This window comes from Epinephelus lanceolatus, chromosome 2, assembly GCF_041903045.1.
Source record: "Epinephelus lanceolatus isolate andai-2023 chromosome 2, ASM4190304v1, whole genome shotgun sequence".
Taxonomy (NCBI): Eukaryota; Metazoa; Chordata; class Actinopteri; order Perciformes; family Serranidae; genus Epinephelus; species Epinephelus lanceolatus.
This window is the reverse complement of record NC_135735.1, coordinates 41,124,040-41,148,397: the sequence shown is the minus strand read 5'-3', so window position 1 is coordinate 41,148,397 and position 24,358 is coordinate 41,124,040. Positions and strand designations below refer to the sequence as shown.

Genomic DNA, 24,358 nt, shown 5'->3' with positions numbered 1-24,358 from the left:
CTGTCTGTCAATCTGTCTCACTCTTAATGTTCTGCCTCTGTCATTACAGTATGTGTCCTCTCTCACCAAAATACACAGAGTACAGTACAGTACAAGGGAGGTTTCAAACTAAACACTTTTGTCTATGCCGTTGAGTGGATACACACAGCCGAATATTTTTTTGGCAAAATATCTAATTGTAATCTTTCTCACCAATAATTGGGCTGGGATTTATATTGCTATTTTTATGATTGTAAAAAAAAGTTGACCACTTATGGTAATAATGACAAAGCAGTGGTGAGTCACATCTGGCAGTGTAAAAGCAAGCTTAATGATATTTCACAGTTTACTTCCAATTATACTGTTGACAGCTCTACACTCTACACTAGCTCTAGCATCACAGACTTTTGTCACAGGTCTGGTTTCAAAGCTTTAAAATGATAAACTTAAAAAGTAACTACATTTACGGACAAAATACTCATTCCGAAAAACACAATATTCCTTGCATAGCTAATGAAAATTAATATGCCCGTTTACATGCAGCCATGCATACTCCATTTATGTGTCCTAACATGTCGTTTATCAAGTCAGAATACAGAAAAGTGAACTGCTGAAGCTTTTTTGGCCGTTCGGCTTCTTTGCATCATGATATTTTTTTGTTTTCCAGCAGTAGCAAACTTGTTCAATTGTGCAAACACAGCCTCCATCTTTTATTCCCTCAACCACCTTCTTGAAAAGGTCCGAGTTGTGATATTTGCACACATCCAAAAACCTGTTGGGTTGACCTGAAAAAGGTCTAACTCAGAAATATCCAAACAGAAAATGCTGTTTTCATGACCCTTGTCAACTTTGGAATATTGTCATAATCCATATAGTAGGGGAATATGAGTGAGCATGTAAACATAGTTAACATGATAAACTTAACATTTTAACAGACAGATTCCAAATGGTATTTGTGTCTCCTAGCTGTCAGCCATTTATATGCTACAACTACAATGGCTAGCTACAGTAGCCAGCTGCTAAGTATGTATCTGAAAATAACAGAATGTTCTCAGCAAGATCATTTAGATCATTTAACTAAAATAAAAACTAACTACTCTGCTGGTTATTTGATTCTGCTTTAAGGACACCATCTTTCACCAACTGCAAACACTGTGTGTAGTAAGCTCAACTCATGAGTGTTAATGAGCCACTGATGAACAGTTTTGCCTGCAATGGCTGTCACTCAGCCGACAGTTTTGCTGGTCATCGGCTAAAACGTTCGCCTCCTCAATACACCTCGTCTGGCGTCAACCCTCCAGGTTGCTTTCTGGTTATTTAAATTTTTCCACAGCACAGTACATTGCTGAATTGCATCGGCAACTCCTAAATGGACTAGAGCACATGCACATGGTTACAGACAGTTTGCACATTGCTGCAGAAGAGATGCCACACAAAGTATTGCAGAGACTATGCTATATGTCCTTAAGGTCAAAGTCATTGTGCGTAACAATGGCAAGCGCATGGCTATCATCAGTCATTCATGACTCAGTGAATCTGTATTGCACTACCACTGGGTTGCCTTTGCCTTGTATTCCTCGATGGGAACTTCCTAATAACATTTCTGAGACTTCCATTTATTGAAATCAACAACCTCTAATAAAACTATAGTCATAAACATTTGTAAGACACTTGTACTTAGAATTAAACGAATGTTTGTGCTGTTTTATGAGCAGTGGTCTGCATCAGTGAGCTTGACCGAAAGAAAACTTAAGTACTTTATAATTCCTTCTTAGTATCTTTGTAATGAACTGTAGATCTGGTTGTGGAAATATAGCAGTAAACTTGGCATTGTTGTAATGTCTACATCTGTGCTGAATTCAGATAAAATGTTATAAACTCGGAAGTTAAAGTCAAGACAACACCTCATTCTGTGCCCACTCACGTGTAGCAGAGCAACAATTAATGTTCTTGGTTATGTAAAGCTCACTGCTCTTCACCTTTCTGATGTCTGGATGAGTTCCATCACATTAAGTTTTAGTGTTGCTCTCAGTGTATATGCGTGTGTGTGTGTGTGTGTGCGTGTGTGTGTGTGTGTCTCTGTGTGTCTGTGTGTGTGTGTGTGTGTCTGTGTGTCTCCATCTATCAGTATGCAACCCGACCAAGCAGCTGCCAAGAGCTTAGCAGTCTGTTGCTAGGCAATGCCATTTAAAATCCATCCTTCTCTGTATGTTGGAAGCAGGTTAGCTGTGTTTGTCTCTCGGTTTTATTGCTAATACCAGGGTGGAAACCGGAGTAGCATGAGGCATTTGGCACGATAGTCCTGCACAATATTTTCTTTCCAAAGTGCAGCTTTGTTGGTGGGTGGCTAGTTTGGCCTCAGATGACTTCCTAAACAAAGAAAATTAAGCAGCTTTCTAGGGAGCTATTCAGTAATAGCATAATGAAAGAGGGTGTTTGCCATTTGATGAATAGTTTTAAAGAATGTCATTATGTCACATTCAAGTGTGGAAGGCGGCAGTGCTATTGCAGCAAAATCTGCGGAGGTGTGTGTATGTGTGCTTCATTTAACAGCAAGCACATCTTTTTCTTTGAAGTTATAATCTTCAGTGTGGGCACATAAATACATCTCTGGTTTGCTATTCTCTGTCATGGGTTGATATGACACAGTAGTAATGCAACCTATCCAGGTTATGTAATGTTTTCAATAGCACCCAATTTCTGATAGGTCTGCGAATTAATCCTGTGCTGCATAGAAAGCCAAGTGGTTTTACTTTTTCCATTTTGTTTAGAATGGATTTAACCAGCTAGTTAGCTTAAGCTGTGATATACAAAGAACAAAGCAACACCTACACACACAGTATAGAAGTTTGATTGATAGGTGATCTGTGAGGAGTAAAGTGCTTAGTCGACAGCCACACACATCTCACTGTGAGGTTGTATTGAGGCAGAGCGGTGCTTTGTATGCTTACAATGACAATGCTAACAAGAAGATTTTTAGCAGGTTTAGTGTATAGTCACACATGAGCAAAATGAACACTGCTGAATGTTTGCCTGCCGTTCACTTCTATTCAGTGCAAGCACCGGGGTGAATAAAACCTTCACTCGGAAAGCAAAGCAAATTGAAATCTTTGCATCATGTGGAGTTCAGTTTTGGTAAGCCTTGACTGGTACAGTCGCATGCTTGACCAGTAGTAAAGAGGTGGGCATATGTGTGTAGGAGACAGTGATTGTTGTCATGTTTAACAGACCCATATTGTATGATACTGGCCATGAAAAAACTGCCCCACATGAGAGATGCTGCCTGGCTGGCACTGAGATGGGAAAAGGGCATGGAGTGTAAGAAAATGGAAAATGCACCAATAATGTCATATATTGCTATATTCCTTAGCAAGTTAGGTAAAATTAGCCAGCAAGCTAGCTTTGTGTGTCTGTAACATCGACCACTGCCCACATTCAATCAATCAATCAATCAATCAATCAATTTTATTTATAAAGCCCAATATCACAAATCACAATTTGCCTCACAGGGCTTTACAGCATACGACATCCCTCTATCCTTATGACCCTCGCAGCGGATAAGGAAAAACTCCCCAAAAAAACCCCTTTAACGGGGAAAAAAACCGGTAGAAACCTCAGGAAGAACAACTGAGGAGGGATCCCTCTTCCAGGACAGACAGACGTGCAATAGATGTCGTACAGAACAGATCAGCATAATAAATTAACAGTAATCCGCATGACACAATGAGACAGAGAGAGAGAGAGAGAGAGAGACAGAGAGAGAGATGCAGGTAATAACAGTAGCTTACAACAACATTATTGAAAGTAATAATATTATAGTTATAGTTCTGGCTACTGTGGTACAATATGTTGAAAGTATGTATTAATATTACGCAGCTGAAAAAATGCGGTCCGTGAGGTTTGTTTTAAATGAGAATTAAAAGACAAATCTTGATCAAATATTACTCCGAGGTTGCCTACGGTAGTGCTAGAGGCCAGAGCAATGCCATCTAGAGAAACTATGTCATCAGATAAAGAGTCTCTGAGTTGTTTGGGGCCAAGAACAATAACTTCAGTTTTGTCTGAATTTAACATCAGGAAATTGGTGCTCATCCAAGTTTTTATGTCTTTAAGGCAGTTATGGAGTTTAGTTAATTGATTACTTTCTTCTGGCTTCATCGATAAATACAACTGAGTATCATCCGCATAACAATGGAAATTTATAGAGTGATGTTCTAATTGTTCTAATGATGTTACCTAAAGGAAGCATATATAGAGTAAATAGGATTGGTCCGAGCACAGAACCTTGCAGAACTCCAAAACAAACTTTGGTATGTAAGGATGATTCATTATGAACATCAACAAACTGAAAACGATCAGATAAATAAGATTTAAACCAGCTCAGTGCAGAACCTTTTAGGCCAATTAAGTGATCCAGTCTCTGCAGTAGAATTTGATGGTCAATTGTGTCAAACGCCGCACTAAGATCTAATAAAACAAGTACAGAGACAAGTCCTTTGTCTGAAGCAATCAGAAGGTCATTTGTAATTTTAACTAGTGCTGTCTCAGTGCTATGATGCACTCTAAATCCTGACTGAAATTCCTCAAATAAATTATTATCATGGAGAAAATCACACAGCTGGTCTGCGACTACTTTCTCAAGGATCTTTGACATAAAGGGAAGATTAGATATTGGTCTATAGTTGGCTAATACCTCTGGATCCAGGGTGGGCTTTTTTAGGAGAGGTTTAATTACAGCTACCTTAAAAGACTGTGGTACATAGCCTGTTAATAAGGATATATTGATCATATCTAATATATGAGTGTTAACTAAAGGAAAGACCTCCTTAAGTAGCCTAGTTGGGATGGGGTCTAAGAGACACGTTGATGATTTAGATGAAGAAATCACTGCTGTCAATTCTTGAAGAGAAATTGGGGAGAAGCAATCTAAATATATATTAGGTCTTACAGCTGTGTTTGAGGTTAGATAGGTACTATCTGAGGACAGGAGGTCATGAATTTTGCCTCTAATAGTTAGAATTTTGTCATTAAAAAAGCTCATAAAATCATTACTGCTAAGGGCTAAAGGAATACAAGGCTCAATAGAGCTTTGATTCAACATGAATATCGCTTCGGCAAGCAAAAGTTGGTTGTCTGAATTTGCTCTTATGTGACTGGACTAAACACTAAGTGCATCTGAAGTCAATGGGAATGACATTAGTTGTGCTGCTATTTGGTCACAAAAAAAAAACAGTTTACATATTAAAATGTTGATGTGGCACAAGAAGAAAAGTTGGGAAATTGTTAAAGTAATAATTCATTAACCAAGGAGAATGTCTTGAATGTCAAGAATGTCTTTACACAGTTCCATGAAAATCCATCCAATATTGAGATATTTCAGTGTGGACCTAGGTGATGAATCACTTAGTTCTACATGTGTCACATTTGTCCTCTGTCTGGTATCACTGTGTATATACAGTTGACAACAGTGACTAAATGTGCATTTTTCTTGGATTCCTTAAAAGCAGAGCCATCCAGCAAAAAGATGGATTATCCATCATAATCTGACAGAGCTGAAAACATGTCTCCTTTTTTTATTTTATTCCCATGATTTAATTTAGTTGAATGTTGTGTTTATGTGCTGTCTGTTACTGTATCAGAAGCTCAGTCAGTCATTTTGGGATATTATTCCTGTGCAAACATTAACAAAGCCAGTGTTTGGGCCACAGGGGTTGCAGTACTGCAGTGACAGATGGGGACTTCAAGCCCAGTGCCCAAATTCACACCCAGGCTTTAGCATTGATCCGTCTCTCACTTCCACCCACAAACTCAGCTACCCAAGTATTCAGAGTTATGCAAGATTTTATTGCTTCCCAGCTGGGTATATTGGCAAGCTAATAACACTAATCCAGTCTTAATATGAATCACAATACATGTGGATTTGCAACTGGTGGCAATTCTTTAGTCTTTTTTGACACTTAAGGAAAGTGATGGAAGGGGAATGGATGTGATACTTGCATTTTCTTGCATTTTCTTTTCTAATGAAATTCTTGTTTTACATCATTGAGAAACTCATTTGTAGGTTGTTGTTTTGTGATCTTGTGAACAAAAAGACAAATAAGGACAGGCTCAAAAGATAGCTGACTTTGTAACACAACAGAGTGAGAGGCGAGGAAACAGCCAGGGAGAGACGGGGAGGATGAAAGTGTGAGTTGTGGCAGGCGGCTCGTGTAGAGGAGTGACACTACCAAAGAATGTACTTTGACTTTGATTGTGTGTTGCCACGAGTCACTGCCTGTGTTCGTCAGCACAGTGGCCAGCAGAATGAGAAACCACAGTGTTTTAGGGCCTTGACAATGTATAGCTGTCTCGCTGTCACTTCATCTCTGTGGACCTGCCCACTACCTCCCTTCAGTCACCTTTCGTTCGCATTCCTTTTTCTCTTTCTGTACCTGTCAGCCTGTCTCTCTCACTGTCAATCTGTCAATAGTTTGGTGAATTGTTAAATCTGAGTCATTCCAGCAGGGGGATAACTGTAGAGAGTGTGTGTTTGTTTGTGTGTGTGTATTGACAGGGAATGTTCATGTCCTTAAAACTTCTACATCAACCCTAGGTAATAATCTAATTTAATGGTCGCAATTGAACTGTTAAAAGAATGCAACTGTTTCCTTTATTTTAACTTGGGAGACTTGCAAGAGGTAGATTTTAAAAAAGAAAGGTAAATAGAAGAAGCAGAGGTTGAGATATCCTGACTTTTTTATCTCTAGAATGGGTCAAGCTCTAAAACAATTTGATCCTATATGTCTGTCAAACTTCACTCCCCCAGTTAGTAACTCAGGCTTTCTGTTCTCAACACCCGCTTCAAGACTTGACAAAGACAGATAAATGAGATAACGTCTTAGAAAATAACCCAGACTGTGACTGGTTTGAGAAGTACAGTTTGAGTACTTGTCATGACTGACCTATATTTGTAAAATGGCTAAACCATCTCTGAGAGTAAAGTCATTCTCACTTGAACTCACAACTCACAGACATGCACCATCTTACAAGGGGTCACAAGTTGAAATTTGTTTGTATTTAGGGGTCACATTAAAGCAATGTTTGGAGCTATGGATGTAATAAACAGTCTGTACAGCTTACACTTTTCTTGGCTAAATGCAATGTAAGTTTGTGAATTTCGCAGATCCTTTTGTCCAAAGCAACATACAATTGACAAGACAATCCAAAACACAGTAAATCAAGGTGAAGCCAACTTTATTTTATCTCTACATTCCCTAAGTGGTGAAGGAGTACATCAGTTGAAGAGATGAAAATTCCTCAAGATGATAAATGAAACTGAGAGAGTGGAAATTATAAAAGCACTAAAGAGTGGATTACAGTGATTTAAAACTGACAAGAACTATAATTTCTGTACTGACTCGAGCCTTATATAAGTCCTAAAAGACAAGTAATCATAACTGATTGTCATGAGGCAGGATATCTTCACACAAAGCTAGTGCAACAGATCTTTCCTTTGAACTCTTTTACCTTTAAAACCTTATTTTCTGTAGTTAAATTCCATTCTTCTGAAAAAAGTTAGAAAATGGTGTCCTAATGATAATATGAATACGAGGAAACAATTAATGAAAGACAGAAGTGTCAGCTTTTTAGTTTTAGTTATTTTGATCAAATATTCTAGTAATTTTAATAGGTGACTAATTGACTAAATCAAATAAATGGTGCATGACTAAGGCTGGCCAACCTGAAAAACATTATCATCAAAAGACGGTGGGGTTTGTGAAGTGGTGTAGGAGGATAGAGGAGAGAGTTAAAAGAGGGACAGTAGGTCATTTTGTCAAGGAAAACAGAGACGAGTCTGCCGCTGTGTTGCTTCCATCATCAAAACTGAAAAGAGCTTTATCAAATGCACCCACATCACACTTTATAAAAATAACACACAGCTAGAAGGCATTTTAACCGAGTCCTTGGTGTTGTGATTGGTGGGCAAAAAGGAGGAAAATGTGGAGCAAAGGCAGACAATATCTTCAAGGCGATTATTTGAATTCATTCTTTTTGACGCCAACTGACAGAAATGAAATGAAAATTATTAGGAATATGAGAAGCTCCCATACAGCTGGCAAAGATGAAATCTGTTGCAAAATTCTTAAAGCTATTGTGAATGAAATCGTGGAGCTTCTTGTTTACTCTATCAATCTCTCTCTGTCTTTACTGTGTGGGACTTTACCAGAAATGATAAATTAGTGTGAATTGTAATTGTACCAAGTCTGGTGATACAAATGATATACACAACTACAGACCTTTATCAGTATTGCCTAGTCTCTCCAAAGTATCGGAGAGAATTGTGTATAACTGACTTAAGCCCTATTCGGACGGGATTAGTTTTACATAGGTACTTGGGGTAAAGTAAAAATTACCAGAGATTTTAGTCCCGTCCAAATGTGCCATGCCAGTAATCATTACTGCACGATGTCAGTAAAGATTACCGCGACTTTTACCTTCTGTAAAAGGGTCCCGGACAATTACCTCAGGTAATACTAATCCCGTGTGAATACACCAGCAGTAAATATGAGTGTTAGGGCTGTCAAAAAAAAATCGAAGTTAGAAATATATTCGAATATATATATATTTTTATAAGTCCGAACCTAAATTTGATAATTAGAATATCATTAATAATTAATTGATACTATCAATAATGTTGTATATCATGGCGAATCCCATTCGGGACGCAGCGACGGAGGGAGAGGTGCTGACGCCCGCTGCGCCGACACCACCCACTGCGCTGTCCGCGATGTGTTACCTGTTCAGGGAGACATACAGGGAGAGTGTTGCACCTGCTGCCTCCCTGCCTACCCTTTTTGAAGAAGAGATGAAACGTTACCAGAATGAGACACCACTACAAGCCGACCAGCCACCACTCTTGTGGTGGAAAACTACGCACTGAAGTATCCAAACATTGCTCAGATGGCGAGGCAGAAGTTGATCATACCTGGCACTTCAGTGACGGCAGGAGGGGTGTTTTCATCCAAATGTCACGTTCATATTGCAATAAGCATCTTATTTTTTGTGGGGGTTTTTTGTAAAAAAAAATAAAATAAAATAATACTAATACTAATAGGCCTACTAATACTAATAATAATAAATTCTAATATTATTTGAACTCTACTAAATTAATTCGAAAATATTCAACCTCAATTTCATGATGCTTTTGACAGTCCTATCATACGCACATGACGGCAGGAGGGGACGGCGGTGCGTGAATGGATTTACCCCTCCCACTTGTGGTAGTTTTACTGATATTTCTTATCCCATGCGAATTGGCCATTAATATTACTGACGTCCTGTGGTAAAGTGACATTACCCCACGTGCCCATGTAAAACTAATCCCATCCGAATAGTGCTTTAGTGATTACTCAGATTAATCAAATATTCTTGTCTCATCACAATATGGTTTTAGAAAAAAGCATGACTTGTATGGCAATTTGTGATCTGATCCAAAAAAAAAAAAAGTAAAAATCAATAATGCTATTAATGAAGATGACTACAGCGCTGTAGTTTTCCCTAATTTACTAAAAGCATTTGACACTATTTAGTTTTAAATTCCTCTAAGCCAAATTCAACATTATGGTGTCACAAGCACAGCACTCTGTTGGTTCAGAAGTCATATGTATAGGAGGCAACAATATGGATATGTCTACAGTCACAAATCTTAATCTTAAAAATCATCAAATATGGGGTTCCCCAGGGATCCATTTTAGGGCTTCTCCCCCCTATACTGTATGTTAATATTTTTGAAGTCCTCTTGCATTCTACATAGTTATTAGTAGGGTTGGGAATCTCTCTGTGATAGACGATTCGATACGTATCTAGATACACGGGTTACGATAAGATTCAGAAACGATATATTTTTAATACAGAACGATTCAATACGATTCTATGGTTAACATTTGTTGATGTAGACATTAATCATACGTTATAAAATAAAGTAGCCAATTCTATAAAAGTGACATTCTTACAGTATTTTCAAATTTGTAAAAGACCATATCCCCAAGCATTGTTGCTGTATGGCACTGGCAGAAATAAAATAAAAAGTCAAACAACAACAAAATCACATGTCAAATGTATTTATTTTTAGACATGGACCAAAAAAGACTTGCTGAATGAACATCATTTTGTTGGATGGGATCAATATAAAAATGAGAAGAAGTTTTAAACTTTAAGTGAAGTGAACTTTAAGTAAAATTTAAGTGTTTTAAACCTACTTGTTGTGTTGTTTTTATGGTATTGTCTGTGTTTTTGTATGTATCTTATATGGACTTGAGTCTGGAATAAAGTTTATTATAACACTGTACAATATAAACATAAGGCAGAATAAAATAATAACATGCAATGTAGGGGCAGAATCTGACATCTGTTATTAGTTGATATCATGGACTGTGATGACTAGCAGCTTATCACTGACAGCATGTCAGACTATTTCTCTGTGTTTGCTACACTCTGTTTGTCATTTATAAAAAGATAAATCACTTTTCTATAATACATCAATGATATTTCAATGGAATAAATTACTTATTGACTTATTCATACTTCAAAAACAGCATGAATAAGTGATTAACATAAGGGGGGATCAAAATAAAATAAATAAATAAAATAATCAACCAGCCACCTTCCTCCCCTGACAAGTAAAGAACAGTCCCTAAAGTGCGGTGAGGTTTGTGGAAATGTGAACTGCTCATTTCTCCTCTGATACGTCACATACCTGTGTGCTGCCAGGGCTCGCCTGGTATTTCTGGGCAGTCATGACACCGACGAAGACTTCTTGGACCTGGAGCCGGGCTTGTCGGTCGCCGGTAAGCCGTTATCATGCGCCGCCGTATTTGAAAGGAATACGTATTTCTGTCTGTGTCTGTGACCCCCGCGTTCAACCCACAACCGGCAGGATTCGCCTTTAGTTTCTGCTGCGGCTTGGCTGCTCCCTGGTTTATCCAACCAGCATTAGCTTCTGTTCCTCAGCTCCACCGGTCAAGCTGGCGCTGATGTTTACATCCATTATCATTGTCAGTAATGCCTGCTACGGAGCATGCCGCCAGCTCTCGCGTTGTTTTCGAGATGCAAACTGTTAAAGTCAGTCAACCAATTGCTAGTCTCGCGATACCCGAATCCATGACTCTACAATCGATTCATCTAAGGATTCGTGGCTGATTTGTATCAATTGAGGAGGCTGCTACCGACGTAGCTGTATCTCTCGTTTGTCAAACCAGATATCCGGTCGTATCAGTTAATCGTTCCCAACCCTAGTTATTAGGTATTACTTTCTGGTGATAAAAATGTATTATGTCACATATTTCTAAATTATCTGCAAAATAATCCAAATGAGGAACTGATTAAGGTGGATGCATGGTTTAAATGCAGTAAATTATCATGAGACATAAGCAAGACAAATCTCATTTTTGCCTCCAACAGAAATCAAAATAGTGTGAAGTAATAACATAAGATGTGAAGTGCACCAAATTCATGGGGGTACATATCGATCATTTATGAGACTTTGAGGTTCAAGTTAAGTGTAGGTTTTTACCTTATACAAGTTTTTATGTTAACCTCATATAAACTACTGTAGTGTTATACATTTGATAGTTATCTTGTGAAATTTTACAGGAGAAGGCAACACTCCCTCAAATGCCTCAGAGTATATGATCTGGCCCTGTATAATACCATTGTAACGATCACAGATTTAAACACAGTCTGTAATGTTATGAAACAATTGCAACCAAGCATCAAACTGCATGGTTTGGGTTTGAAAAATAATCATAGTTTGGCAGTAAATGAGCACTTTTGTCACTAATTTAAGGTGATGTATGTCACATGATATATGTCACATATGATACATCACATACATCACTACCGTAACATGCTACACAAATTATAGCATTAGGCACGTTGTTACTAAAAAAAAGTCAATGTTGAAATCAGGGCGTGAACACTGGTCTCCTGGGTAAGAGTCCAGTGTTTGTTTGACCCATCCACCACTTGCCCCGCCCACCTTTCTTACTTTGTCCCCTGATCCTGTAGTAATTACTATGGCCAGTAGATGGCAGTCATATGTCATTATCTGTGTCCTAGCTCAAGGTAGCAGTTATTACTAAAATATGTTAAAGCTGAATAACCTAAACGGCTGAAGACTTCTTAACTAATTACTCTACTCTTAAATCCATTTAAATTGTACTGCTATTTCCACTTGCCATATGTCTTTTAGTATCGTACCTATTTAATCAGTGTTTCGACTGATAAAATAAATGTCTTGGCACCATTTAGTAGTTAGGGTCAGGGTAGTTAGCTCTTTGGGTCTTGGGTGTTTTGTAGGTTGTAAATGTTACTGTATAATACATGCACTTTTTCAAATCTGGACAATGTGTTGATAAACATTTTAAATACTTTATGCTAAGTGATTGAGCGCCTGTTCTCAAGCTTCAGATAGCTTACCAGAGTGTTCCATTTCACATCTCTATCATGTATTATGATTGCACTTGCATTTTAACTGTTATTTGAATGAACTCAAACTGAACTTATTGGTGGATGGAGGCAGAGCAGGTAGTCAGTGTGGGATAAGAGGAAATTAGAGAGAAGAGGAAAAGAGGGACATCAACAAGGAGGTGTAGCTTCTCAGCTTGAGGGAGATTAATAGTTAGATGGGGAGATGAGTGGATGGATAGGGGAAAGGGTGAGGATGAGCAGGTAACAGTGGCCTCTCAGAGCGTCTGAGGCGCAGGGTGAGAACGGTCATAGTTGTGATCAGTGGTCAGCCTTCTGCCAGCCGACTGCCCCTCTGGAGGCCAATTAGAGAGCGGGCGAGTAGAGCTAGGAACAGTGGAAGACTCCCTGCAGGCACACACACACAGATTCACACATCAGTGCTGACACTGGGTTCATACAATAATCGAAGCCCCCAGGCACACACCCTCAGACCCACACACACACACGCTGACATTGCTGCAGACACAGGCTGAAAGTGCACATTTCTGTTACTTTTGCAAGTCACATTTCAGTGTTGTTTTTCATTATATTATTTATCCAAGATTTTGTTTTTCAAGCTGACATTGTTACAATTACGAGGTTAACTAACCTTACTTACTGTTGTGTAATTGCAGGAGAATTTGTCACAAAACAAAATGAAAACATTTTGAGTTGCCTTAAACTTTCTACCATGCTCTCAACTTGTCTCAAAATGGAGAGCTTGAACTTGTTCAACCAGTAGGCTAATAAACATAATGGTTCAGCATGAAGTTTAATGAGAGATTTTGATTAGAAGACTACTCAGTTATTCAAGTTTAAGTTTAAGTTTATTTCCTTTATTAATCCCCCTGAGGAGAAATTCAATGTTTTCACTCTTGCATGTTACACACAGGTCCGAAAGACACACACATGCACAAACAGGACCTATACATGCACAAATTGGAGAGATGTCAGAGTGAGGGGGCTGCCCTTGGTGAGGCGCCCCGAGTGGTTGGGGGGGTTCAGTGTCTTGCTCAAGGGCACCTCGGCAGTGCCCAAGAGGTGAACTGGCACCTCTCCAGCCACCAGTCCACACTCCATATTTTGGTCTGGACGGGGACTCAAACAGGCAACCCTCCGGTTCCCAACCCAAGTCCCTATGGACTGAGCTACTGCTGCCCCCATCTTAATTTTTATTATTTAATCTAGAGGTTTGTTTGTTAAGTCATTTCTTATTTAGCAAGATCAGATACTTTTTTTTGCCTGATCCCAATCTCAGTCCTTTGATTGTGGGTATCTGCTGATACCAAGTCTGCTCCAGTACTTACATGTAAGCTAAATGACACAGTTGCCTAGTGAGATAATAGAGATTGTCATTTTTGTATCAAAGATGCTCTGTACACTTAGTTTAGACTGATATGTACATATCATATACATACACCAAATAACAGCTGTCACCAGCTAAATGTGTCACACCATAACTATTAAGTTGATAACTGTAAAATATTGATATATGAAGCAAAGTTTCACTGGGAGAATGCTACTTCTGAAATTGCTGTGACACAATTAGCTGGAGAGGAGATGCCTCACTCTTTTGGTTTTGTTGGAAATACAAAACCATGCCATTGTATTGTGGTGTTATGGAGGGTAGTTTTATTTTTACCAGTCATAAAGCTACTCAGGGAACAGCAGCGGCTGATATGATTAGCTGGTTAGCTCCAGGTAATAATAAGATAGCTGTTACCTGAACCTTGGTCCATTGCTTTTTTGTGCATAAGAAAGAAAGAGAAGGAATAAAAGATTTAACAACAGATTAGTCAGTGCCTTGAGTTTAATCAGTTTGTGTATTGTGTATTTTACCATTGTCAGTCATTCACACTAGAGCGACCGCATAGTTTCTCACACTGACAGCACTCTTAATTCTCACTTACATATGCGAGTGAGATGTTGTTAGTGTCGGACTGTCTTAAGGAGAGCAGCTTTACAAAACTAACAGCTTTTGATCAGGTTTATTTTAGCCAATATGATGTATTAAATATGTCCAGATAGGCACTGGTACTGATCTTCAGGATTGGCTTAGGACATCATTTTATGATGATTTATCATAGTTGTTGATATAGATTTGTGTTTTTAAACGCACTAAAAAAATAGCAGTAGGTTTGCTGTCAAACCTGCAGCAGTCAATACAAAACTTGTCTCTATAAACAGATATCTCCGTATGTATGCAGAATCTGAAGGCACTGGGGCAAGTCATCAGAAGAGTTTTGTGTCCGTTTGTAGTCTGAGCAATATTGACCAATCACGCTTGAGTGGCACCTAAACAGTCCGTGTGGAGAGGCAGAACTAATTGTCCGAAATGCAATCTGGGAACCCATTGAATATCATCTGATAATGATTTATCTCTTCATTAGCTTTTTCAAAATGTATCTGCATTCATATGCAGCGCATGGAAGAGCTACTCTTGGCCCAGATATCAACTGGCTACACCAGAACCCCTGATACTGGCTGTTGCCCCCAGAGGCTTAGCGTTGTTAGACCGATAGTCAATGGGTTCCAAGATTGATACAGATTTTACAGATGTAAGGGGGAAGTTGTGTTTGCTTTCTCTGTAAGTGTGTGCGTGTGTGTGTGTCTGATCCACCTGATGACCTTGAGTTCATCACCACCATCACCACCATCACCTCCCCTGCAGTGCTGAAGAGAGGTTCTTTTGAAGTACAAAAATCTCAGAAAGGACACACACACACATTGGTGAATAACAATCAAAAGCCTCCTAAAGTTCAGCCTGAAACTTTGAAATGGCTACATTTCTATCTGCACACACACACACACACTCACTCACTCACACACACACGCACACACACACTAGCTATCCCTGAAAAATTGCGACAATTTCCTGCAGCTGGAGACCTGATTATCTGCCGATGAGCCAATCAGTGCTCACCATTAGGAGTGCCTCTTGACCAATAGGTGCTGCAGTGGCAGGTCCTTAGTGACAGCTGGTCAAATTCTGAAGGTGCTGTGCTGTTAACTTTAAGCCTAATGAGACGGGAGGAAGGGTCTAGTGCATATGCTGTATTGATGGATTACATAGAATGACCTTAAACCAAACCTCCAGCTAGTATATGTATAATCACAGCCAAAGTCAGTTAATCCAACACAAGCCCCCAGCCCCACATACACCCTCCTCCCAGCACACATAAAGATGCAGACACCCTGAAACACCAGCATGTCTGTCACTGGAACTGACGCTATTTTAATCTGTGTGCTTGAGGCATTATGTGCCCGCTTTAGGAATTAATTAAGTTCTTCCTCTTTCCTGTACTTTACGCTGTTTTAAATACAGATGCTTGTCTTTTTGGCAGCTAAATCCAGACCTTGCGTACTAAATAAGCATTTGTGATTCCTGTACTATACCCAGAGTATTGCACTTACTCTTTATATTGCAATGCCAGCTACTGATTCCAGCTTAGTGTCAGACAAAATTTAAGGGACTGTTTGAAATGTTGGGACCAAAAATTCAAAAGTGAATTTAATCCCCTCAGTTGAGTGCAGATAATAAATCAGCTTCCCATAGCAAATGAAAAATCGTTTGAGGCTTGATTGTTGTTTTAGGTTGATCTTTTTATGGCAATGTATGGTGCTGTCTGAGGATATAAATTAGATTGATTATAATGCACAGGCTAGACTACCATGGCAAGTACTTGTACTGTATATGGGAGAGACAGAATGAATGGCATTCTGGCAGGTAAAAATATGTTTTATATCCAGTTTTGGTCAGTCCAGTAATGTCATGCTTATTTCACTTTTTGAATTTCCATTGCTGTTTATGCTGTGTTTATTAGAATTAATAGTATCCTAAGTCAAAGTGTGTAATATTTTAGAAGTTTCATTGAACTTTGCCTTCTTTGTGAAGCTTTCTTACTGCCATGCGTCATCATTTGAATAAAGAACATTTTTGATGAAAACCCAGAGGTTGATGCAGAGAAGTACAAGGTCTTACAACAAACCATCTCGCACTGCCAGAATTCAGCTGAACTGACAAACTGTGCCAGCTCCTGATTACCAGAGCTTACATACTGTTTAAAAAACAGCAATCAAAGCAGCCATTAGATACTTTATGAAAAAACTACAATAACACAATACAATAGCAACAAAGCTAATTAACCAGCACTCTGCTACTGCTTCACTGCAGTACTTCAGCCATTTTTCCACGCTTTTTTTTACACCAGGCTAAGTGCGCTGGAGAGGCATACAGAGCACATTTCAAGTACCAATCTGACCACTTGGATTGCTAGGTTGATGCCAGCCTGCACTTTATATAGTACATACTGTGTGTGTGTGTGTGTGTGTGTGTGTGTGTGTGTGTTGAGAGAGAGAAAGAGACTTGTCATTATCAGCATCTCCATTGTAGTTTGCTGTTTTTATGCTGTTCTCTTTTTGTCTCTATCTCTTTTTGTGGAAGTCATGATAATAAAGATAAGCTTGTGCTGGCACAGTGTACGGTAGGGACATGTAAAGACAAAAAAACACATTTATTTGTCTTTATCTGTCTCTGTCATGCTGTTTGTCATCTTTTCAATTTAAACTCCCCACAAATGTCCATATCCCCCAAGCAAACTCAACACGGCATCATATTAACGACAGCAATCAGTCAACATTTTATCCAGTAGCACAGTCTGTACATTGCAGTATTTTTTTCTTTTTATGCCTAATGCCCATCCTTTTCTAACATTGTGACAGAGAATTTTTTTTCTGCAAGTGTGGCACATTTTATGTTTTTCCAACACTGCTTCACACAGTCTTTCAAGTTTTTAAAAGCATCCTAGACGACAGATGTCCCATCAGGCTCTTAGCTTGTAGTCTGCCTTCACCCCCACTCCCAAGAATCTTGCATTGGGATAGAGTGAAGGGGTAGGGAGTCATCTAAAATCCTGAGAGAGGGAGGCTTTCATGATTGGTCTATTTTTAGAGCCCTTTTTTCCTGTCGCCACTCCCACAGAGATCTAAGAACAGGTACAGGGAGCCATCTCCAAAGACAGAAAGATGCAGAGATAGAGAAAGAGGGAGATACAATCTCCCCAGAATCAAAGAGAGATGGTGACAAATACTGAGCACACAAAGTGCAGGTAGAGAGGTGGGGGGAAAAAAATTAGATTGAGTCCCAGAAGGCTAGGTTTTATTTCAGCCCTAGTAACTCACTTGCTACTTGTCCACAGCTGCAGAAACAGGCCAAATACAAGGTGTGGCCACAGCAAAGCAAAGTTTGCTCTATATCCAGTCAGGCAGAAAATGATCACACATAAAAATGATGTAAGTTGTTGGTAGACAAGAAGTACATATTTGTGTTTCTTGCTATAAATGTGTGCATGGGAGATTGAGAGTTCTGCAGTATGTGTAGCAAGGTCATTTTTTCTAATTGGTGGTAAACATATGTGCAGCAGAGCTAGAGAGCAGCGTCTGTGGCTGTTGTACTATCACAGGTGCTCGGGGCTCCAGCCTGAGGCAGCTCTCATTCTCTTTAAACACCCATGCTCTTATTTTGAAAACAAAAAATCCATCTCAAATCTTAAGAAGTTGTAGAAGGTGAATTTGTGACCATAACCAAATCTCTGTCAAAGGTAGAAACCAATCCCCAGAGAGTCACTATATACTCTGGAATCACTGATCGCTGTATGTTGAGAAGAGCTGTTTCAGTGCTGCCTCTCGCACAAACCCTGATTGACAAATTTAATTTATGTGATTGTCAGCTAGGTAGTAAATCAACAGCTTACGGACAGTCTGCCCAATGACTGTGCTGAGGAATCATAGATTGCATATTGCTGATAATTACGGGTTGTAGAGGGGTCTAGGTTAATCTTCTTTAATAATGGTTTGACAGTTGTACATTTAAGAGGGCAAAATCACATGACATCTATTACGTAATGTAGCTCCAACAAAAGTGTTGCCTCGCAGTGATAGCAGTACATTGAAGGCAAAGTAAGTAGGAGTTATGGTCAGAGTCAGTGTTTCAAAGCTGTAGCTCACTATTTATTGTGACAAATAGAGCACTATAATGTTTGGCATCAGACCCTCAGCTTATGGTTGTCAAGCCCACCTTTATACTGATGACGCTATTGTGTATTGTTTTGCTGATTCAGTACAACTGGTTGTGGAAAACCTGCAACTTTCTTTTCTCCAGGAAGTTCTTATTTATGTTAAGATAGGTTAATGCAAATAAAACAAAATGTATGGTTTTCTCAGGATCCAAAAGCATTGACTCCTGTGATCTACCTATCTCTACTGTCAATGTATGAAGTATTGAAAGAGTTACAGAATAAAGTATCTTGGCATCGGACTCGATGACAAATTCACATTTAAATACCACATCAGAAATCTTGTTGGCAAATCACAACTAAAGATTGGCTTTCATTTAGAAATTAATCCAGATATCCTTTGATCTGTGGGAAGAGGATTGTTGAATCAACTTCCCTCAAAATTTTGGATTATGGGGATGTAATTTACAGATACGCTGCTGCCTCCACACTTAGGCCCTTAGATTGTGTTTACCACTGAGCCCTGAGGTTTATCGCCGGTAATACCTACAATACTCATCACTGTATCCTCTATGATAAAGACAGTTGGCCTTCTCTGACTGAGAGGCACAATAATCATTGATATCTGTGTATCTTTAAAGGCCTGATCAGAGAATTATAATCATGTATTATATCCATGTTACATTGGAACCCTAGTCCACTTTTAACTCGCTCCAGTGACAAGATGGTTTATACACTTCGTGCCAGGACTGATTTTGGAAAGACTGCTTTTAGTATTAGTGCAGCAGATTCATAGAATCTCTTGCAAAACAACCTAAAACTGAAGACTCGTATATCACCTAGCCACTTGAGGATTTCACCTAACAACTGTCCACTATAGACCTGTAACTGTTTCAAGTGTTGTTTTGTAAGATTGTAGTTCTGTCTTGGTTTGATTTTGATTGATTGATGTCTGTGTTGCTGGGCATAATTGAAAATGAGGATTTTTGTCTTTATTGATTCCCCGGTGATATGGTTGGCTATTGTACGGTTGTTGAAAGAAAATAGTTCCTACATAAAACTTCTCACAACAAGGTCTGTGGATTATCTTGAGTAACCGGGTCATGATTTCTGGAAAGAGACATTGCTGTTGAGTTTTTAGGTTTACCTTTTTTTGGCGCATTGAGCACCACAAGCCCAGTAGTTCTATTATACTGGGGAGAAGGCAGACATCTTACAGCTGACATGTCCAGTGCTCAAAAACTCACACCAAACAATTCAGATTGATAAATAGCACTACAGGTAAGAGGAAAATATGTATTGTTAATTTTGGGGTGTGCTGTCCCTCTAAATAAAGGTTTGAATGCATAAGTTCAGACATACTATTATTGTGATATGAAACAAAAACACTGCAACTGACTTAATGGAGAAATGTCCTGCTAAGACTCTTTGGTCCAACTGAGAGCAAGATGAAGTTGGAGCTGGTGGGGGGAGTTTGCAGAGGTCAGCATGGTCAGCATCACAAATGGTCCATGATGAGTCACCACAGAGTTTATTATCACATTATAAATATCATCACATCTGTGTTTGTTGTCTTGGTGATTTTAAGAGTCAGATGGTATGATTCAGCCGAGAAAGTGTCAGACTGATCTGCTGGTGACACAAACCACTTTCCTTTTCTGTTTATCAAGATGCTTCATTGTCACCATCTTAGATGCAAATGATAGATGCAAATGATAACATGCATTTTCCCTCCTTCTTTCTTTCTCTCTCTATCTCTCTGCTTCCCAGTGGTCAGCGGGCCTTTCTGTTGGAGAACGTGCCCTGTAACAACCCCAGTTGCCATAGTGTAGGAAGGATGTTTCACATCCACTGGGACCAGTCAGATTTGGGAGCCATCCAAAATGCCATCATGGCAACATTCTTTGACATCTATGAGGACGTGAGTAATTTGTTTTGAAATAATGTTGTTCAGAGCTTGTTTTGGTCAGACATACAGCATACGGCACCATCCTTTCTCCTATTCTTTTTCCTTCCATATCTCCTCCTCTATATGTCCACCTCCTTTGTCCGTCCCCTTTTGTCTGTCTAAGTAATGCACTGGCATTTACAATGATACTGGTATCAGATAGTTTGAAATGGTACTAATGTGACATCCCCTTGTTGAGAATTTCTACAGTATTAAAGAATTTGATGGCAAATGGAGAAGAAAATGAATAAATCTCACAGAGCACACAAGAATATTTGATTTCTCTAATGCAGAAAAGTGGATTATGTGTAAAGCTTTTTTCTCCACTGACGTCAATAAAATGATTTAAGTTTATGCTTTTCCTTTCATGCTCAGAAGTAATATTCTAGAATTGGACTGAGGACAGAACAATGTCGTGTTCATTTTAGTGCTTGTTTCTAATCAGTAATGCCATTTAAAGTGCATACAGTGGCTTGTGTGCAAGCCTGATTTTCTCCATTTTTGCCAGCTTTGTGTTTACTAGACAAAGCATTATATTTATCTCTTTTCTTTTTACACCTCTTATATATGCTGTTGTTTTTACACAGTTTTTTTCATTTATGTCAACCTGGATTTCTATCCGTGATGACAATGGCGTGTTCATTTTAAAAAATAATGCACCCCTGCAGAGGTGCATACATACTACAAAACACAGACACTGTCATACACACTTGTTACATACATACAATACACACACTCCCACTCCCACTCAGAATGTGCAACTGCAAAGAGTGCAGAAGCTGTATTGCAATCTGCTCTTTGTTCCTGTCTTATCAGAATTAATTATTACTGCTAATGCAGCCTGTCTGTTTAACTCTGCTCTCCCCGCTCTTTGTCTCTCACTCTCTCACTCACTTGAGAGAGAATTTATAAATGGGGAAGAGAGACGTAGTGAGGAGAAGAAAGGGGGAAGAATAGAGATAAGATAATGCTGGATCAGTCACCCAGTATGTTAGAGGGATAAAAATGTACATCAGAAGACACACACACCATGCTCCCATTGTCCCTTATCTATATGCCTGTCTTCATTTGCAGGGTATATTAGACATGCTGGTTCTAAGCCAGGCAGAGGGCAAAAATGACTTGATCATCCACGCTTTGAAGAACAATTTTGAAGCTGATGCCTACTTCGTTAAAGTGATGGGTAAGTGACTGATTTTCCAAGTAGTAGGAGCTCTGTTCCGTCTCCTCTCCACATGCCTAAACCAGTTTATTGGTTGGGGTACATGAAGAAAGAGAAAGACACCATTTTTTTTTGTCTTTTTTTTTAATTGCATAGAGCGAAATGCAACTGAAATTTTGATATTTTATGGCTTTGTGTATTTTTTTTTACTTTTTACCACAACCACCCCAGACCAATTAGAATCATTGAACATGAGCAGCTCTTTTCCCAAACCAGAAACCAGATGGTCATGACTATTATCTGTCATATTAATAAGATTTTTTAGCCTCAAGCTACTCAGTTGGTGGAGAAAACAGCAATGATATACTGTAAATACAGCAAAGTAAGGCACATAGCTCCCAGTCTAGTTTGTGCCACTGACACAAGGAGTGGAATCAGAATAATGGACTACAATTTAAAGTTGATAATGTTTTACTTGTTGGAAAAGCTACAGTAGAATTACTACATATTGTAATGTAAATTTTGTTAAAGCTGGTGAAGGCAGAAATATGAAAAAGGCACGGCAGAATTTAATACACCCTCCTCCTGCAGCTCTTCCCTTTTTCCTCTCTGCCATAAGCCCCTCCCACCAGATAACCATGTGCATACACTCATGCTTCATACAGTAACTTAGTGTTCCCTGTACAATGATTTATTTCGTCCTATTTCATCGTGGAGCTACACACAGCAAATTTGCTCAGCCCCTTCTTGCTCTACTCTTGCCACTGCTACCATCCCTCTGCCTCACTCCTTGCTGCTGTGGGCTGCTTTGCCAGGGGAGAGCAAAGAGCAGCTTGGGACACAGACCTTTCTTCGGCACCTGTAGCAGCTTGAATTCAGCCAGCACAAACCCCCCCCCCCCAGCACCAGGTGTCACCACAGGCTGGTGGCCAGCAGCACCACTAGGTGTAACCTGTGTAACAGCAGCAACAGAAAGTTTGCTGATCCGACATGGAGTCTGGGCTGTCCGGTCCTCTGGAGTAGGGGTTTGCGCTGGCTAGATTCCAGTTGCTGTAGCAGTTGTCTCCTGTAGGGAGGTGGTCTGTAGCAGCGATGAGTGAGGGGAGACACACTGTGATTTGAGGCTCTAGCTAACATGGTCTCTCCATCTGTGAAACACTTTGCGGATATTGGCACTGAAATGACCTGTGATTGACCAAAGTCTCCTGTCACACCCTAGAATTTCTAAAGCCTGTAAACAAAGCCAAGAGGAGGTGCAGAAGTCTAGTTTTCTTTCACACCACCTAAATTACAATTTGCTTGAAGTTCTTCAAGGACTTCTGTGACACAGGAAAGAAACTACCAACCCCAGCCTTAAGAGGCAGATACTATTAAGCTTTTTTCTGTTTGCAGTCAGTCTGATATTTCACTTGGATTTTTGTTTGATCTCTGTGTTCCATGTTATTGTAAAGTGATCAAATTATTCTAACTTTTGGCTGTGTGAGATTGTAAACTATTACATATTTCACACCAGATTTTCTCAATATAGAAATCTAGCATCATTAGTCGTAAAGTTCAAAGCTGAATGTAAAACTTGTAATTGAATTAATGATTTCCTGTGTTGCTACAGAACACAAATGCCTGTGGTGCACACACCATGTAACCATGAAATCCTGGATTTGAAGCCAGACTGGCACCTTTATTGCATGTCAGCCGTCTTCCTCTCTCCTCATGTAACCTGTCACTTTCCACTTTTGACTGCCTGATGAAGGTGTCAGAAATGCCAGAAAAATAACCTTTATTCTGTCTGTGCAACGAAGATGACTAAACATTAATTCAGAAGGAATGGCACCCACCGTTTGTGCAATACGCTGTATTTCAGTCACACTTTAAACCTGATATTCACAAATGATGTCTGACTAGAAGCAACTGTAGCTTCAGTATTTGCTTGCGATGCTCAGAAATAGTTTTTATATTTTTGGCTCACTGCATTTTCCTTTCAGTTACCGGTAATAGATTTTATTTCTTTTATTGTAACAGCGTTTGAGTAAAAATCAAGACGCTGTCTTTTGAAGTCAAAATGTTGGTACAGCGTCAGTACCTAGTGACATTTGAGGAATGCAAAAATAGTTCCACTCTAGGGTGGGCCTTTGCACAGTTTAATCTGTCACTCCACTCTGCTCATTAGTAGGAGAAAGAGTGTTGTTCATCCCTCTCTGTTTCAGAACAGTTGGTGAACAGTTGTTGTTTTGTCTTGTATTGAAGGGAGGGGCTACAACTTACACACATAAATCATCACCGTGCCCTTGTAAACACGCTAGCATACACACTTAACATTCTTACAGTATGTATATGTAGTTTTTTGCCAAGAACTACATATACATACAAATTCGACCTTTCTTGTACGCACTGCCTGAGATACACTGAATGGTAATGATGCTCTTCGTTTATTAAAAACACATCAGGATCTCTGTTAAACAGCTAAACAAAAACATGAAACTCAAACTGTTTGTAGTAAATACTCACAATACTACAGTGTTACAATGATGTAAATTAAACTAAATAGATTCATAATAGGCTACAAAACAAAATGACAAAAACCTGAAGTGAGTCTGTTGTGTCTAATACGTAAGTGAGTCCTAGCAAACTCGAAATAAGCTGTGATCATGTGTTGCGCCATAATCATCAGCAGTAAAATGAAGTCATATTTGGAAGTTACAAATATTTAAATAAATGTCAAACTGGCAAAAGAGATTGGCAGCCTGATCAGTCACAATATCTATGTTTCAT

At 39.2% G+C, this 24,358-nt stretch overlaps 1 protein-coding gene across 1 annotated transcript in view; it reads left to right on the top strand.

Annotated features, from left to right (window-relative positions):
* Positions 1 to 24,358, top strand: part of itfg1 (integrin alpha FG-GAP repeat containing 1) — a 190,447-nt gene that overhangs the window by 96,456 nt on the left and 69,633 nt on the right. Inside the window, exons 11-12 of the mRNA XM_033622339.2 lie at positions 20,250 to 20,400; positions 21,502 to 21,610. Coding sequence (XP_033478230.1) covers positions 20,250 to 20,400; positions 21,502 to 21,610 — 260 coding nt within the window. The remainder of the gene's footprint in view (positions 1 to 20,249; positions 20,401 to 21,501; positions 21,611 to 24,358) is intronic.